This window comes from Telopea speciosissima, chromosome 2 (genome assembly GCF_018873765.1).
Source record: "Telopea speciosissima isolate NSW1024214 ecotype Mountain lineage chromosome 2, Tspe_v1, whole genome shotgun sequence".
Lineage (NCBI taxonomy): Eukaryota > Viridiplantae > Streptophyta > Magnoliopsida > Proteales > Proteaceae > Telopea > Telopea speciosissima.
In genome coordinates this window covers 64,808,173-64,824,121 of record NC_057917.1, presented here as the reverse complement: position 1 = coordinate 64,824,121, position 15,949 = coordinate 64,808,173, and the positions used below count along the sequence as shown (strand labels likewise).

The 15,949-nt window shown below is 37.2% G+C and overlaps 1 protein-coding gene and 1 long non-coding RNA gene across 3 annotated transcripts in view; one reads left to right on the top strand and one right to left on the bottom strand.

The window, feature by feature from the left end:
• The window catches only part of LOC122652649 (integrin-linked protein kinase 1-like), a 39,577-nt gene extending 25,308 nt beyond the window's left edge, over nt 1-14,269 (top strand). For both annotated transcript variants that reach the window (XM_043846450.1, XM_043846451.1), the window contains exons 9-12: nt 663-748; nt 1,654-1,775; nt 11,858-11,969; nt 13,811-14,269. In XM_043846450.1, coding sequence (XP_043702385.1) covers nt 663-748; nt 1,654-1,775; nt 11,858-11,969; nt 13,811-13,915 — 425 coding nt within the window. In that variant the 3' untranslated portion in view covers nt 13,916-14,269. The remainder of the gene's footprint in view (nt 1-662; nt 749-1,653; nt 1,776-11,857; nt 11,970-13,810) is intronic.
• On the bottom strand, nt 9,774-10,401 carry LOC122652659. Its single transcript, XR_006331627.1, has 2 exons — nt 10,348-10,401; nt 9,774-10,283 (listed from the first exon to the last, which is right to left on the bottom strand). It is a non-coding gene; the product is annotated as an uncharacterized LOC122652659 (long non-coding RNA).
• Nucleotides 14,270-15,949: the final 1,680 nt, after the last annotated feature.

Below are 15,949 nucleotides of genomic sequence, written 5' to 3'. Positions count from 1 at the left end.
GCTCAACTTTCATTCTTATCCTTCTCTCATTGTACCCTTAGTGCTGGTTAATTATTAGAAAAGATAAAATTAACTAGAAGAAACTGTTCATAGATACCAAATAAAATGAAAAAACTAATGTTTTCTGATATCATTAGAAAAAGAAGGAAACTTGGCATCAAAATTTTAATTAGTCTAGATAAATTTTAATCCCCATAAAATGTGCCTTGCAACCGGAAAAGTAATAGATGAGGGTGCACTGTGCACTTATGTGAAAGTTATTAATAATTAAGATTCCTTTCGAGGAAGTTTCCTATTGCTATTGTTGGATTCTGATATTCATGTAGCATAGCTTAGAACTATTGGGGCTTAGTAACCATTGAGAATATATATACTTTAAAAAATGTCAACATCAAGAGAATGCAAATTAATCTTGTTATCCTTGAGATGAATATTTTAATTACTTTTGCTTACACAGTCGATTAATGGCATCTAATAAAACAACTGTGTGCTTAATCTTTTGATAAAATATACAATGTATAGTGTTTTTATGTGTACTTCATTCCTAAATTATTTGTTCTAATTGTGATTTTCTTAAATTGAAACCATCGTTGGTGAGTATCTACTTCTACCATGATATTCTATCTATGTACTTCTATCTTGATACTCTATCTCATGAACAGGCCGGTATTTGGCTCCTGAAGTGTATAGAAATGAAGAATATGATACAAAAGTAGATGTCTTCTCATTTGCTTTAATTCTACAAGAGGTAACTATATTCCTTTTCATTTGGATTACATGTGCTATAATATGTGTGGCTACTATCCGTTAGAAAATGAAATTTCTCAAAATGTTTTCCTTCTTATAATTATAGTAGTTTATGATGTGTGGTTTCTTTTTCTCTTACAGTTTTCCTGTTCAATGCATATAGAAATTTTATACTATGATTGAATAAAAAGGATTGTTTATGGGGTTATTTGCTTCGGCCCTGTTTGGCTAAATGTGAAGTGAAGTAAAACAAAAATTTATTTGGTAAAGTGAAGTAAGTGAACCAAAATGGGAGTATAAATAGCCTATAAATGCATTAAAATCAAGGAATTGTGATTAGCAATCAATTTCCGTGCGTGTTGGTTGTAATGCAATTTTTATGTTCCCCACATGTTTTTTCTTGTGAGGTTATCGTTTATCTTCAATTGCTTTTTCCATTTTTCTTTAAGAAATACAACTAAAATTTCAACTCTTACTCTGTCCTGTTGTGGTTCCCACTTGTTTCCACTCATCAACTTTACTTCCAACCAAATACCTCATTGAACCAAAAAACAAAAAAAAAACATCGGAAATTTATTTTATATATATATATATTTCCATTTCAATTAATGTCATGGTAGTGAAGAAAATCTTACTTCACATATAACCAAACGGGGGCTTAATGAAATGCTGGAACTGTTATCCCTTTCTGGTCTACATGTCAGTTTTTCTTTATTTCTTATAATATTTCCCAGTTAGAATTGATCGATATTGAAATTGATTATTTAGTGAGTTTTTACACTTGTAGAAGATGAAAATTCTTAATGTGGTAAGAATATGAGATGTTAAGGTCCATGTTTTGTGGAAAAAGTTCATTGATGATATTGGCATGATAAATAATAACACATGTTTTGTGCTGCTCTTTAGATGATTGAGGGCTGTCCACCATTTTCTTCAGAACCAGAAACTAAAGTTCCTAAAGCATATGGTGCAAATAAGCGACCACCTTTTAGAGCTCCAGCAAAATATTATTCACATGGATTAAAAGAGTAAGCCCTTCTGGTGGTATTCCTTGAAAACTCTGTACTTGACAGTAACCATTGGTGCTTTGTATATTATTGTGACATTTCGCAATTTTTATAGAACCAGATGTCGAACTGTAATGCCAATGGTATATGGTTTGGCAGGGTTATGCAATTGTCTAGTTCATGAGATAACCAAGTATTGTCTGCTTCATAACGACAACATCCAGAACAAATCATCAGTACATATAATAGGAACACCTGACTTCTAAACCCAACGATAGCCAGATCTGGACCAGAGGCAGCATGGAGGGTGTTGTCCATGCTGCATTTTTTTTTTTTCGGGTGAATAAATAAATTGACAAAAGAGAAGAGAAAAAAGACTTACAAAGGACCCCGAAGGGGAAAAAGAAAAAGACAGCCAGCCAAAGCCTTAGCTAAGGGAGGCCGAAGCAAAAAAAGATACATTAGACTATTAAAGAGACCCCAAGAATCAACAATGAGCCTCTTCCTTGGGGTCTCTAAACAACTGGAAGGAGGAACTAGAGATAACTTTGCTTTTTTTTTTTGGTAAATGAATATATTACCGAATCCCAAGGGGGGGCAGGGAAAAGATAACTTTGCTTTAATTTTAAAAGAAATGGAATCCCAAATCTTCTGGTAAGATCGAGAATTGGAGGTCCATTTCCTGATATTGCTCTCCATCCAAATATGGTTGTCCATGCTGCATTGGAATGTGCTAATTTGGGAATCCCACTCTGGCCCCCACCCAAAAAATAAAAGGGTAAAGGAATAAAGGATAAAAGGGGGCATATTTTTGTGTATTTCTATCTCCGATCCCTTGTTCTTAACATACAATAAAGATCATCATAGACCTTTAGTTTGTCTGATGTATTGCTTTCTGAGCTGCTTTCCCCTCTTACCTAGTCTTTTACCTTTCCATAGAAGAAGATGTCTTACTCTAATAGCTGTTTGAATTATCATTTTACAAAGAAATTTTTTTTTAATGCTTGCGATTTCCCTTTAGATTCCCCTAGAAGGAGCAGATACTCTTTCATACAATTATCCCATTATACATAGCATTAATGTTGGGAATCCTAGGGCAGAAAGTTTACGGAATTCCATGAAGTAGTGTACATTTTTAGAAAAAGTTTCTGTAAGCCTTTCTGGATTCTTATGCTAGTGGGGCCTAGATGCGACCAAATAGGCTTTACTTTTGTGTTTACTTGTGCTTGGGTTTCAAAGTAGTTTCTATGTCCAGTAATAGAGTTGTAACTAATTCTAGTCATGCAGGGTGGAGGCTTTTGTATAAATCTCTCCTTTTAGGCCCACCTTTAGTTCGTAGACATGGATCTTCAATTCCTTCTCTTCATCCCCAGTTCAAGTGTTGTTTGGACTTATGAAAGAAAATGTTATATGGTTAAGACTTTCTTTATGACAATATTGTAGTCTTCACAGTTTCTTTGTTCTACCTTGCTGTAGATAAATGGTTTATTTTTCTATACTCAACCTTCGATAATTTTATGTTCCTTTGTAACTGTATGGTAATACGAATTCTAGGCATGCATCTTCATGGAATAGAATAACGGCCAACTTGCCAACCTGCATAAAAGCTGTTTTATCACAGCTAAATCCTGTTCATTGGTCAGAAAAAACTTGATTGCCTGTTGGACTTACTTTACCAATAAAACCTTTCCTATTAAGTACCTTGAATCTGGTTGAAGTGTAAAGATCATATGTCTGTAATGCATTGTATGTTCCATTATAAATCCCCATTCTTTGCCCTTTCCCTGGAGTTAATGACTTTTCGTAGGTATTACCTTGGCACCAATAAAAGTTCAATCCAATGCCTTGCTTTTGTCCTAGTTGATCCTGATTTGACTGTACCTCATTCCTTTAAATTGATTTTTCCCAGGAAACTCTCTTGCAATCTTTGCTCTTCATTCATTTCCAGGTGAAAACGGTATAAAAGGAAAATTTTCTGGTAAAATCTATGTGAAAAGAATAAGAATTTACCTCAAAATTTTCCTTTTACGTGGTTCTCACCTGGAAATGAATGGCCCTTTACTGTTTTCCCCATATATTTATTTAGACTGATGTGAACATTCACATTCACTACATTTTGCTTAATTGTTTCCATTCACATTTAGTTCAAATTTGGCGCTCAATGCTTTCATTTAATCTTGAGGTGCATACGAATTGAGAAGAGAAGAGAAGAGAATGATTTGGCTTGTCTAGAATGACAAGAGGCCGTTATTATTTATTGAGTGGATAATGGATTACAAATAAGGAATGTTGGATAAGGCTGGGTCACAGTCCTTATCATAACATACAACGAATCTAGATAGTCTAGTCATAACCCTTATCCTTAACAATATGCATTTATAATTGTGATCTCCTATAAAACAAGGTTACTTGATCTTGTTCTATCGCTTATTCTCTTAGGTTCTAAGTTTTATCCTGTCTGTCATAGTTATCAAGGCGTCACCTAGGCGTCCAGGCTCCTTAGATGCCTAGGCGGTCACCTTGCCGCCTTGTTGTGTCGCCTTGATTTTAGACCCTCTCCAACTCCATGGTCGCCTTGCCGCCTTGATAACTATGCTGTCTGCTATCACCCCTACCACATCAATCCCCTTAGGTTTCCTACCTTTTTAACTTAGCTTCTTGTAGAAATGACATTATTCTTATTCTGTTTCATTAGCTCTCTGACAGGGGAATGTTAGTATATACACTTAATGATGTTTCTGAGTGCAACTACAACAGTAAATGTTCTAATATTAATCTTTTATCTCAAGTCTAGTTTCTAAAAGGAAAATTGTAATGGTTTTGCTGAATGGACTGTTTAAATAAAACCGGAATTGCTTACACCTCAATGGAGATTGTTCAGTGTATTTAAATTGGGAACGCGTTGAATGGATCCTTTCCTTCATGATCCACCATTTTGAGCCGTGTGAAGGGTTGATTTGGTTAAAATGACCATGAGTTGTGTTAAGGATCACTACCATGAGGGGGAGTGTCCTTGTTGAGTAGTAATCGTTGGATAATGTGGAGTGGTAGTTGTAGTTTCCTTTTACTTGTTTACTTGCTTTTAGTTATTTACTTCCATTCTAATTAGACTTAGGCTGTGTTTGGTATGCATTCCCTTTCCCAGAACCTAGAATACATTCTTAATTAAGAATGGGAACACTGTTTGGATACATAATTAGTTAAAATGCATACTTGGTTTTAAAATGGTCAAGCATTTCATCAAACATCTCATATGCGACAATCAAAAAAAAAAAAAATCTCAATCACTAAAAGCAAGTAAACAGCTATACCAGAGATAAGAGTGGTGGTTTGAGAGAAGTTGAAGAGCGAGGAAAAGAAGAGATGGTGGGGACTCATAGTGAGAAGCTGGCAGTAGGAAAGCAAGACACCTGCTTGCTTAGCAGTTTTCATGGCGGTCAAGTGGGCAGACTGGGAAGGATCAGAGATCAAGCTAATGGAGCCATAGTGGAAGATCTTGGCCTGCTTGATCATTCCTTGAGAAGCATGTCCGCCAGAGAGACACCAGCAACATTGGAGCTTTGCTGCATGAGTCCACCCCAACCTCACTCTCTCTTGTGTTTGTGTATGTGTGTGCCAGAGGGTTCTCCTTTTTTGGGGGCGAGAAGATTTCCTCCGCTGATCAAAGAGTCCAACGGCAGAAATCAGAACAATATCGATCAAATAAGAGAAGAGAAAGCTGTAGCTTTGGGTTTAATTTTCTGAATCCGCCATGATATGCCATTCTATTACTGCAGCCATCATCCTGGAAAGATTCAGGGTTCAGTGTTCAGGCTAATATTGAATTCGTTGCAGAAGAATGAATCTCACAGCAGCTTGTCAAGTTGAGAATTACCGCGATACTCCAATGGTTATTAGGGATTACTCCCTGCTCACAATCGAGTTCAGAGAACGAGTTTATTTTAGAATGCAGAATAGGGGTTTTGTTGCATTCCAGAATGAGGCTTGTTCTTGAATCCATTCTAGAAATTTAGACCGGGAATGCATACCAAACAGCATTTCCATCACTCCAGAATGCATTCTTGACCCAGAATGCATTCTAAGAACGCATACCAAACACAGCCTTAGACTCTTAGTAGGTTTCCTACCAAGATTCAATTACTTGAATATGATATAAGTGATCGGGCTAGAGTGCTAGACCACGATAGTAGAATTCTGAATCCTATCATGGCTGATGCAGATTCGTGGCTGAACCGGTTTGACCCGTCTAGCAACCTAGACCGAGATGAACCGGGTCCAATTGGGTTTATATCTTGTAATTTTCTGTATTAGTTTTAATAGGCTAATTAATGGTACAGTTGATTTAGGATTTTATTTCAGTTTGATAGTTGAAGTTTTATTTCAGTTTCAAAATGGGTTTATGATTGTTTGGTCTAGATAGGAGTCTTTTATTCCCTTTTAAATACGGGTTGTAATCAACATTAGATTGGAGATATTGAATGAATAAATTGAGTTTCACTGGTGGTTGCCAAAGAACGGTGATTGTGTGATATCTCCTCCTCCCTCTCTCTCGTTTCTGATCTTCTCTCCCTTCTCTTCTTCGATTTCTTTTTCTTTATTTTCTGTCTCTCTTGAGTTCTTCTTCCTCAATTTCAGACCCTTCCCCTGCTTCCCTGTTTCTCCATGGCAACGTTGGTTACTGAATTCCTCTTCCCTGGGTGTGAATCGCCATTCCCAATTGATTGGCCCTGAGATTTGCGTCAGAGGTAGCCTACCCTTAGGCAATTTAAACACTTGAAACCCCAGTCCTAACCCCCCTCCTGTGGTGAGTTGCAGACCAGCAACTACAGCTGGTTGTTACTTTGCCTCTGGATCTGATTTCTGACGTTCGATTCTGTCTCTTCCCTTGTTGTTCCAGGAGTTCTTTGGTTGCCTTTAATAGATCATTGAGTTGGAGAGTCTTCGCCAAAATCCTGGTTCGATTTGAAATCTGTTGAAGAGTTCTGACACTAGAATCGATGACTTCTTGTACCACTGTTTTCTTGTTCCGTATTTGGCTGAGAAGTCGTAAGGTTGAAGAAGACTCATCTTCTCCTCTGTGAGTCTTTTTTTTCTTGGGTAATTTACATGTACCTCCCCTGAGTTATATCACGTAATTACAGATCCACCCATGAGTTTTGGATATTTACACATGTTTCCCCTGCTTTCCAAAATAATTAATTAGTAAACCCACTCCGTTAATCTGGGACTAAAAGCATTAGAATTTATCATATATTGACCAAATTGCCTTTCCTGCTAAAATAAACCTCCTCTTCAATTATTTCTAGGGTTTTGCAAGAATAAACCAAACGGAGAAGTTGCTACTGAGATCTCCTTTTTTGCAAACCCTAAAAGCCATGGTCTTCGAAGGTCTCATTTTTTTGTCCTCTTGGCTTCCGAAGAGGGGGGGGGGATTTGATTGTGTCTTGAATTTCATGAGAACGATTATGAGTTAGCGAAGGTGATATCTCCCAGCGCTTGGAAGCTTGACAAAAGGAACTTAAAATTCAAACCTGCAACTTCAGCGATTCCAAGCCCAAGAACGATGGTAAAGTAAGTGAAGGACATAACAGCTGCGACAATGGAGAGCATCATATCTGATGAAAATCTGGGATTTGGGAGAAGACAATTTCGGCAATTCCAGCAAGTCTGTTCATGCCATCTGTTGGCGCAGGAGGAGGTTGACTAAAAAACTGAAAAATGGAGGATTGAATACAGAAACAAAAGAAACAACAAAAAATAAATTTTCAGGGGCAACTCAAAGACTGACCTAGCGATCTAACAATCACACATTTAGATCTCAAGAGTTCTCTCCCAAACACAACCTAATCTGAATCTGAGTAGTCTCATTTGTGTCCCTCAGCAACTTATCAGAATATTGTGTTCCAATTATAACTTTATAGTTTATAATTGGCAGTGGACAGAGCAGGGCTGGTGAGTTGCATAGGGCAGTCGAGTGTAAATAACAGATTATTCATGTTTTGGATCTCTGTTTTGGGTGCTTTTCGGTTGGAATCAACAGGCCATGGGACTCCTCTTCCACCCCACTGATCTCTCTATTTTTTTTGGGATCTTATGGGACTGCTTCACCATTAATTTCAGGTCAACCAGACCTGCAGAACTGGTTCTCCTTATCTGATCAATTTTACCAGGTTTCAGGGTTTTACAGGCTTCTCAATTTTGGGATTTCTCCCAAATTGTACGACTGATTTGATTGTCTTTAGGGGGATCACTTCCCCCTGCCTGGTATTTGTTTCAGTTGTCTTCTCAGGTCAACATGTCTCCTCACCTCCTTTCCAAACCAGGAAGAAGAAGTGGACAATAATGTCATTCTACCCTATCAAGGGTATATTGGTCATAAAATGTCTAAAACACTCTTACCATTCGCAACTAACGGAGTGGGTTTACTTATTAATTATTTTGGAAAGCAGGGGTGGCATGCGTAAATATCCAAAGGTCACGGGTGGATCTGTAATTACGTGATACCTCAAGGGAGGTACGTATAAATTACCCTTTTTTCTTTATCTCTATTTCAACTTTGCATAATTACCCCTCCCATCTTCCTTTATCCTAGTTTTTCCATATTTTAGAGACCCTACCAAGTTAGTCCCTGAACAATAAATACTATTCCCTATCATATCCTCTCCTCTTTACTTACCGAGTGAACCCTTGAAAATTGTGGTATATTACAAATTTGCAACTCCCTTCTACTTTTGTTCAATCAGGTGGGCCCATAAGCAATCTAAAACAGGTTTTCGGAACCTCGGATCCACATCAATGGCTCCAGGATACTTTCCCCTTTTCTCCCACCGTAATCTCTCTCCTTTCTTCTCTCCTCTCCTCTCTCTTCCACTTCGCAGGTACTGGTTTCAGATCCTGTTTTGGTACCTGGTATTAGGGCCATGAAGAAGAAAAAGAGGAAAAAAAAATCCATCAGATGCTGTTTCTCCTCTCTTCCACTGCTGCCCTCTGTTTATGATGAAACCTCTTGTTAATGGAGAATAAAACAAGGGTTTTTGTTCGTGCCATGCTGCTTTCTCTCTGCCTTTATTTTCTGAAGATTAATGGTTGTTGCTGTTCCCTTTATTTCTCCCTGTTTCTGGACAATATCCCAGTCCAAGAGTTGGGTATCAAACTCTTACGTCCCCTTGTCTTCTCTTTCTCTTTATAATTCGGGATAACAATCCTTACCTCTGGGCGATTCCACCTACACATCCCTAGGTTGTACCCTTCTTGGAATTGTGAGTTCTTGAGCAGTGGACAAAATTGGTCTCACCCCTACCGCCATGCTTGATTTCTCTCTCGCTTGCTATATGCTGGATCCACTGGGGTTGCATTCAGGAGGATATTGAAGTAGCATCCTTCGCTTGAAATCTTATGTCGATTGGTGTCTCCTAGAGGGAGCTCTCTCATCCGAATAGCTCCTGGTTTTCCACTGGTTCTGTTGTTTGAAGATTGAAGACAACCAAATTTTAGGTTGTTTCTAGTCTCTTTTTTTTTTTTTTTTTTAAAAAAAAAAAATCCTCAGTTTCCAAAATATCCCTTATTCTCTTCTTTATTACCCCGTACCATTCTTTTTGAGTCACTTCCAAGTCTAACCATGTGTCCTCTCCTATTGAGTTACCTAAAACCCTCTCAAATTCTGGTTTATTACAAGTTTGTCATTCCCCTTGAAAACGTGCGATAAATTACATTTTTTCCCATCCCTTTGGTTCTTTTGATATGTTTACAGTGCTGCCATTACGTTTCTTCTCTTGGTTACCAACTATTTATATGCCTGTGCTTTATATGAAGATCCAACCGTCAGATTAGCACCAATTTTTTTTAACAGTCATATTTGTTTAACTAATCATTACACTTAGTCAAAAGATTTGCCAGATTGGATTAGTTTTTCTTGGGTTCCTTAGTAACCTGCATACTGTTCAACTCAATATTTTGGGGATTATTGTTATCGTCTACAAGGAGCATTTGACCAAAATTTGGGGGGCATCAGGCTCTCTGGTTTTGGGTTATTAATTTATTACTATTTTGCCCTGTTTGTGTCCTGCATTGGAGTTCTTTATCTACTTTGATCTGATCCATTGCTGCTATTGATGCTATTGTGGCTGCTCTTGATTATGGGATTTATTGTTTTTTGGCCATGCTGGTTATTGCTGCCATATTATGATGGGTTATGCTTTGGTTTTTCCCCTTCATTATTTGTCCACATGTAGTGCTACATGTAATGGGGAGATTGGAGTTATCATCTGATATTTAAAGATTATTATTCTTATTATTTGTTCGTGTTATCTGCTTTAGTCACCAACAACATATTTTCTTTGAAGACGGTTACTTGTGGTTTTCAGCGTCAAGATTCTTATTTGTGGTTCCCAGCAACCTTATGCTGTGTTATGTGGTTCCCAACAATCTTATGTTGTTACTTGTGGTTCAAAACTACCTTATGCTATTATCAGTGGTTCGCAACAATTTATGCTGCACTTTTATCAGTGGTTCATAGCGACCTATGCTGCACTTTTTATTAGTGGTTCGCAGCAATCCATGCTGCACTTTTGCCAGTGGTTCGCAGTGATTGTACTTTTATCTGTCTTTTTTTTGTGAAGATTACTACTTGCCTTCCTTGAGAACGACTTATTATGTTGTTATGATATTTTGGCTTGCGGTTGATATTCTCTGCCGCTTATTTTGCTCGTTGTTGTCTGGATTTATTCGACACGAAGGTTTTTCCTCTACTGCAGTGCTGATTGTTGAGGTGCTTATGATTGTATTGCGACTGGAATGTGGTGTTGCTGACTACTGGCTTCTACATATGGTTATTTGTTCAAGTTGGGTTTCGCTGGTTATGTCTATTTTTGTTGTTCCAAGCTGAAGCCTAGTATATATATGATCCAGCTTGAGAGAGAGTGTTAAAGATTACTACTGTGAGGGGGAGTGTAAAGGTTACTATCGTGAGGGGGTGTGTCCTTGTTAAGTAGTAATCGTTGGGTTATGTCGAGTGGTGGTTGAGTTGTAGTTGTAGTTTCCTTTTACTTGTTTACTTGTTTTTTTAGTTATTTGCTTAATTGTAATTAGATTTAGACTCTTAGTAGGTTTCCTACAAAGAGTCAATATAAGTGATGGGGCTAGACCATGATAGTGGAATTCTGAATCTTATCATGGCTCTAGGAGACTCTCCCCTTTTCTCCCACCGTAATCCTTCTCCTTTCTTCTTCTCTGTTTTCTCCTCTCTCTTCTACTTCACAGGTACTGGTTTCAAATCTTTTTTTTGCTACGAGTTGTTTGGTACACCTCTTGGATTAGCAACATGTAACTTACCATGAATTGAACTTTCACCGTCCAATTTTCATACAATAAATCCGTCACTAAAGTTGCTTTTCAACTATTTTTCTAAGCTTTACATCCCCTCTTTAAAAATGTATTTGCATTGAAACTTTCCAAATGAACAGATGGGAACATGGACATGTCCACAAAATATGAGAGCCAACTAAGCTGCCATGTGCCGATCTTTAGAGCTGTGTAGGGAGCCTAAACTTAAAGAGCCATTTACGAAATATCTCTACTGAGAATTGACTTAGAAAAATGATACATTATGCTTTTTCTGAAAAAAAGGTGTTTCAAATGGCATTTGAAATAGCCAAAATTCTAAAAAGATTAGTGTCCTTGTGGTAAAAAAGAAAAGGTCATGGTTATATCGATGGCTTAAACATTACAAATGCAAGTCTTTTTGGATGAAAATCCTTGGAAGTTTGAATTCTCAAATGAAGAGTGCAGAAAAGAGATTTATCGCCAGTAAGAAGAAATAAGCAGGAAAGAGGACTTAACTAACATGTCAAACTATTTCACTTCTGCTTTTGTTTGTGTATGTCTGCTTCCTTGAAGTTTCTTTTTGTGTAAGGTCTTACTATGTGCTTATCCATGTTGTTTCTTGTATCCTTTTTCAAGAATTTTCAATTCTTGCTGGTGTTTCCCTCATCTCATTTCATTACCATGGGCTTCTTTTCTGATAATTGGCACTCTGCTCCATTCTCAGATTATTCTGGTAGTTGATTTCAGTTTGGGAAAACTTAAATGTTTTATTCTATTTGCAGATTAATTGAGGAATGCTGGAGTGAGAAACCAGCAAAGAGACCAACGTTCAGAGCAATAATTGCTAAGCTAGAGGCTATTAATAACCATCTTATTCATAACAGTCGGTGGAAGGTCTGTATTTTCCGCACCCTTGCATATTCTATAAAATATTTTTATGAGTAAATCTATATCATGACCATTAGTGACATTTGATTTGTCAAAAGTATATGCTTGCCACGTGCTAGACTTGGTTGAGTGGCGGGTGGGTGATGTAATTGAGGTTCCCACTCCCTTTTCGCTGTAATGCAATCTTGTGACATTTTTGTGATTTATTATCACTTTGAACTCACTTTTGAGGAACTTCAACTGATTTTGCACTGAAAATTAATCAGTAAGATTTTTGTGGGGTCCTCTGTCACTTGCAAGTTGCACTCACCCATGTTTACTAACATGGGCAATCATGATGGACTCCACGTGTCACTAATAATTATTGCATGTCATGACCAAATTGATATGGGCATACTTTATCAATCCTGGTGGAATGGAAGTTATTCTTCTTCATTACAATATAAGAGTGATGTAAGAGGGTGGGTTAGATAACCTGCAGCCTCTGGTGAGCATTCTGCACGTGATGTACTTCCATTTTCTGGACCCCTTACAATTAATATTTATTTCTTGGATTATGTAAAAGACACACTGAGAACACCTGATTAATTCTTTTTTTTTTTTTAAATTTTTTTTCCCTTTAAGCAGTTTCAAAATTAGGGGGGTGCAAGCTGGGCTTGAAAACATGGAACTTGCCTGCGCCCTGCCCAAAAAATTCTGGGCTTTGGGCAAGGGTTGAAAAATCCCATGGATTATGTATTTGTAATAATGTATGACAATAGATCCGATTAACACATTGAGGTTTCCCATTAAATTTAAACCAATAATCTAGTCAACAAATCTCTTTGGTCCATTTCCTCCGTCTCCCCTTCTAATCCCCATGCATTTCACCCCCACTTCTGCTTTTTCGCCTGTTTCTCCAATGTGCACCTATTTTGTGGTATTTGTGGAGAATTGTCACCTAATTTCTCTCGTAGAAGTGTGTCACCTCTTGGGAAATACGGCATTGCATCTTTGAAAATGAGTATGTTATCAGGTTGAGAGACCCCTCCCAGAGCATTGGAAGCTTTTCTTGTATCTCTCCATATATATATATATATATAGAGAGAGAGAGAGAGAGAGAGGCGCTTTGGCTGATTTTTGAAATCTGAATGCAAAATTTGGGACAGGCTTGGATTGTCCTCTACCTCTCCTCTTCTTTCTCACTTCTCAGTCCCCTGCCGCCTAGCGACTGTTATCTGGCTGGTACTCTCTCTCTCTCTAATTCATAATACAGAAGCCCTTAACAAACTGCTCTTGCTAACTCGTATTGGTCTTTATGGTGATTGTTTCCACTGTAGATAGGGTGGAGAAGAGTTTTTTTTTTGTATATATGTTCGAAGTAGATTAACTAGTCAAAGGGAGTTTCATTAGTGCTTGTGGTTCATCTCATATCTGGGGCTTCCAGGCTCAGCCTGGTTTGACCTCCCAATTCAAGATGTAACCAATTGCATGGAGCAATAAGGCTTTCATGCGGGACTACTCCCTCCATCAGTTTTGTAGAACTACACCCTCATTAGCAAAATTGTACTATGAGGTAGTCAGGTGAAGAGTGCTCTCATTTGAGCTTTTCTCTTCATTGGATTCTTTGGTTTCATACCCAACCAAAAAAAAATAAAGGGTATTAAGTGCAGGGTGAAAAGGTTGGGACACTTTCATGATTTACTGTTTCAGCAGGATATCACATTTGTTCTATATGTAATGTCTTATGGAGTGCATCGATTGACGAAAGATTTCTTTGTGCTTTTTGGTGCTTATATCCATGTGTTCGACTCTCATTATTATAGTTGTTCAGCTTTTCTTTTTTGTTCTGTTCGTATAATTTACAGATTAGAATCGTCAGACCATTAAGATGCTTCCAGAACCTTGACTCCATATCGAAGAAAAATAGCTCTGATTCAGGTGGTGGCTCATCTCGTTCTACCATCGAATAAATAAATCTTTGCACTGTTGCACGTCCTACTTGGAACGATATTTGTACAATTTGCCCCCTTAAATTTTTCCTTTTCATCCTTGTCTTGGTTAAGATTCAAAATGTTCATATATCTATAGTTTCATTTCATTCTCTTAAGACCATCTTAATTGTTGGAAGTGTAACTCAGCCGACATGTTGGCTCTCCCGTCTAAGTTTTGGGACGAGATCAACAGACTAGCATACATAAATTACACTAAAGTACTATGCTGTGAATATTAATGTGCTTTATCTATAATCAGGCTTTGAGTTTATTAATATATTTTTCTATGACATGTTGGATTTTCACCTTCATAGATAATTCCCTTGTGTCATTAAAATTTAAACCCCACAATTTTAGGGGAACTGTGTTCCTCTGAGTCATGGGGAGGATGCTGGGGGATAACACTAGTCACTTGATCCAGTTTTTATTTAGTGCTTGCTGTAGTTGGATTTGTTGAGAAAAACAAACATTTTCCCATCTATGTGCAAGTTAATGGAGATCTACAACAATGAAGAATGCACAAAATTAATCATGAAGATAAATCAAATAAAGTTAACCACAAAAGAACATTAAATTTTAACATGGAAAAACCATTCCAAGGTGAAGAGGAAAAATCACATGATTTAGTCAAAATATGAGATTATAAGTATTTTCAAGACAGTGCTAGAGGGTTACAAACATGAAGAGCAATATCACTCTTGAATAATTTCTCTACAGTACTCTTGACAAACACATGAAGAATTGTATTACATTTTTTTCTTCTCTAGACAAAGATAACATCGTCACACCGTTATCAAGTGTCACATAGCACTCATTTGACTCATCTCACATCTCTACATCTCTCTCTCAGAGTACTCTGTGGTTTGGTTCTCTCCATTCATGCTCGCAGAATCAAGATGAGAGGATATCACACTGTGTGTTTAGTACTTCATCGTTCTCTCCCGCACCTTTATATAGAAAAACAGAGAGAGAGCTGAACCGTGTCTCATATGGCACATGTATCCACGGCCTTAAGTGAAAACCACCTTTCTTTAGCCACCTCTATTTGAATTGAGAAGAGAGATGGGTTGTCATACAAAACTTTTTTTTTTTTTAATCATATTTTATTCTTACATAACAGTCGCCATCATCACCATCTTCACCATCTTCAGCTTTTGTTGAGTCTCTCCGGGAGGGATCTATCAAGCCGCACCACTACGGTAGTAACTCAATGAACAACAATAGGAGCAATATCTGGTCTTGGTACGGATTCAACTTTGCACCGGTCAAAGTTTGTACCTTTGACCCTTAAGTAGCTTCACCAAATTATCCCTATGGTTCTTATGCTAAGAAGAATCTGTATTCTTTTGCATAGCTTTTAAATAATCAAATGTATGCTCATCAATCTTTATTGATTTGTTGGATACTTAGTAGATGATTGTCACTCCTTGCTAGATCTTTTCTGCGGAAATTCAACTGGTGGCTCTTGAAAAGTTACTCCCCTTGTTCCCCTTGTTCAACATCACCTATATCATCTATAAGTACATTATTATCGCAATAAATGATTTTTTTTTTCCCCCTCATACGCTCATTAAGGTTAATCTGTTTTTGCTTTTTGTTTCTTTCTAGCATTTACACACAATCGTGCTTACTTTGCTCTACACCACTGGTTGGTAAAAATATTTTTTCCCACCTATCTATAAGTTAATGGAGATCTAGAAGATCCAAGTATGCACGAAGCTAATCATATAGATAAATAAAATCCAATCAACCATAAAAGAATACATTAATTTTAATTATAAAATTATTTTTATATTATTAAATATATTATTATATTATTTAAATGATGTTTGATCATGTTTTTGGTATCCAATCATGATCACAGAATCTATGATAAGGACATGTACAACAGTCTTGCATTATATACTTTATAGTTCATTATGAGATATTGTTTAGTGGAGAACTTTATATGTAAATTTAAGAAGTTTAATTATGCACAACATTTATTGGGAAGAAACATCCTTTTTAGATTCT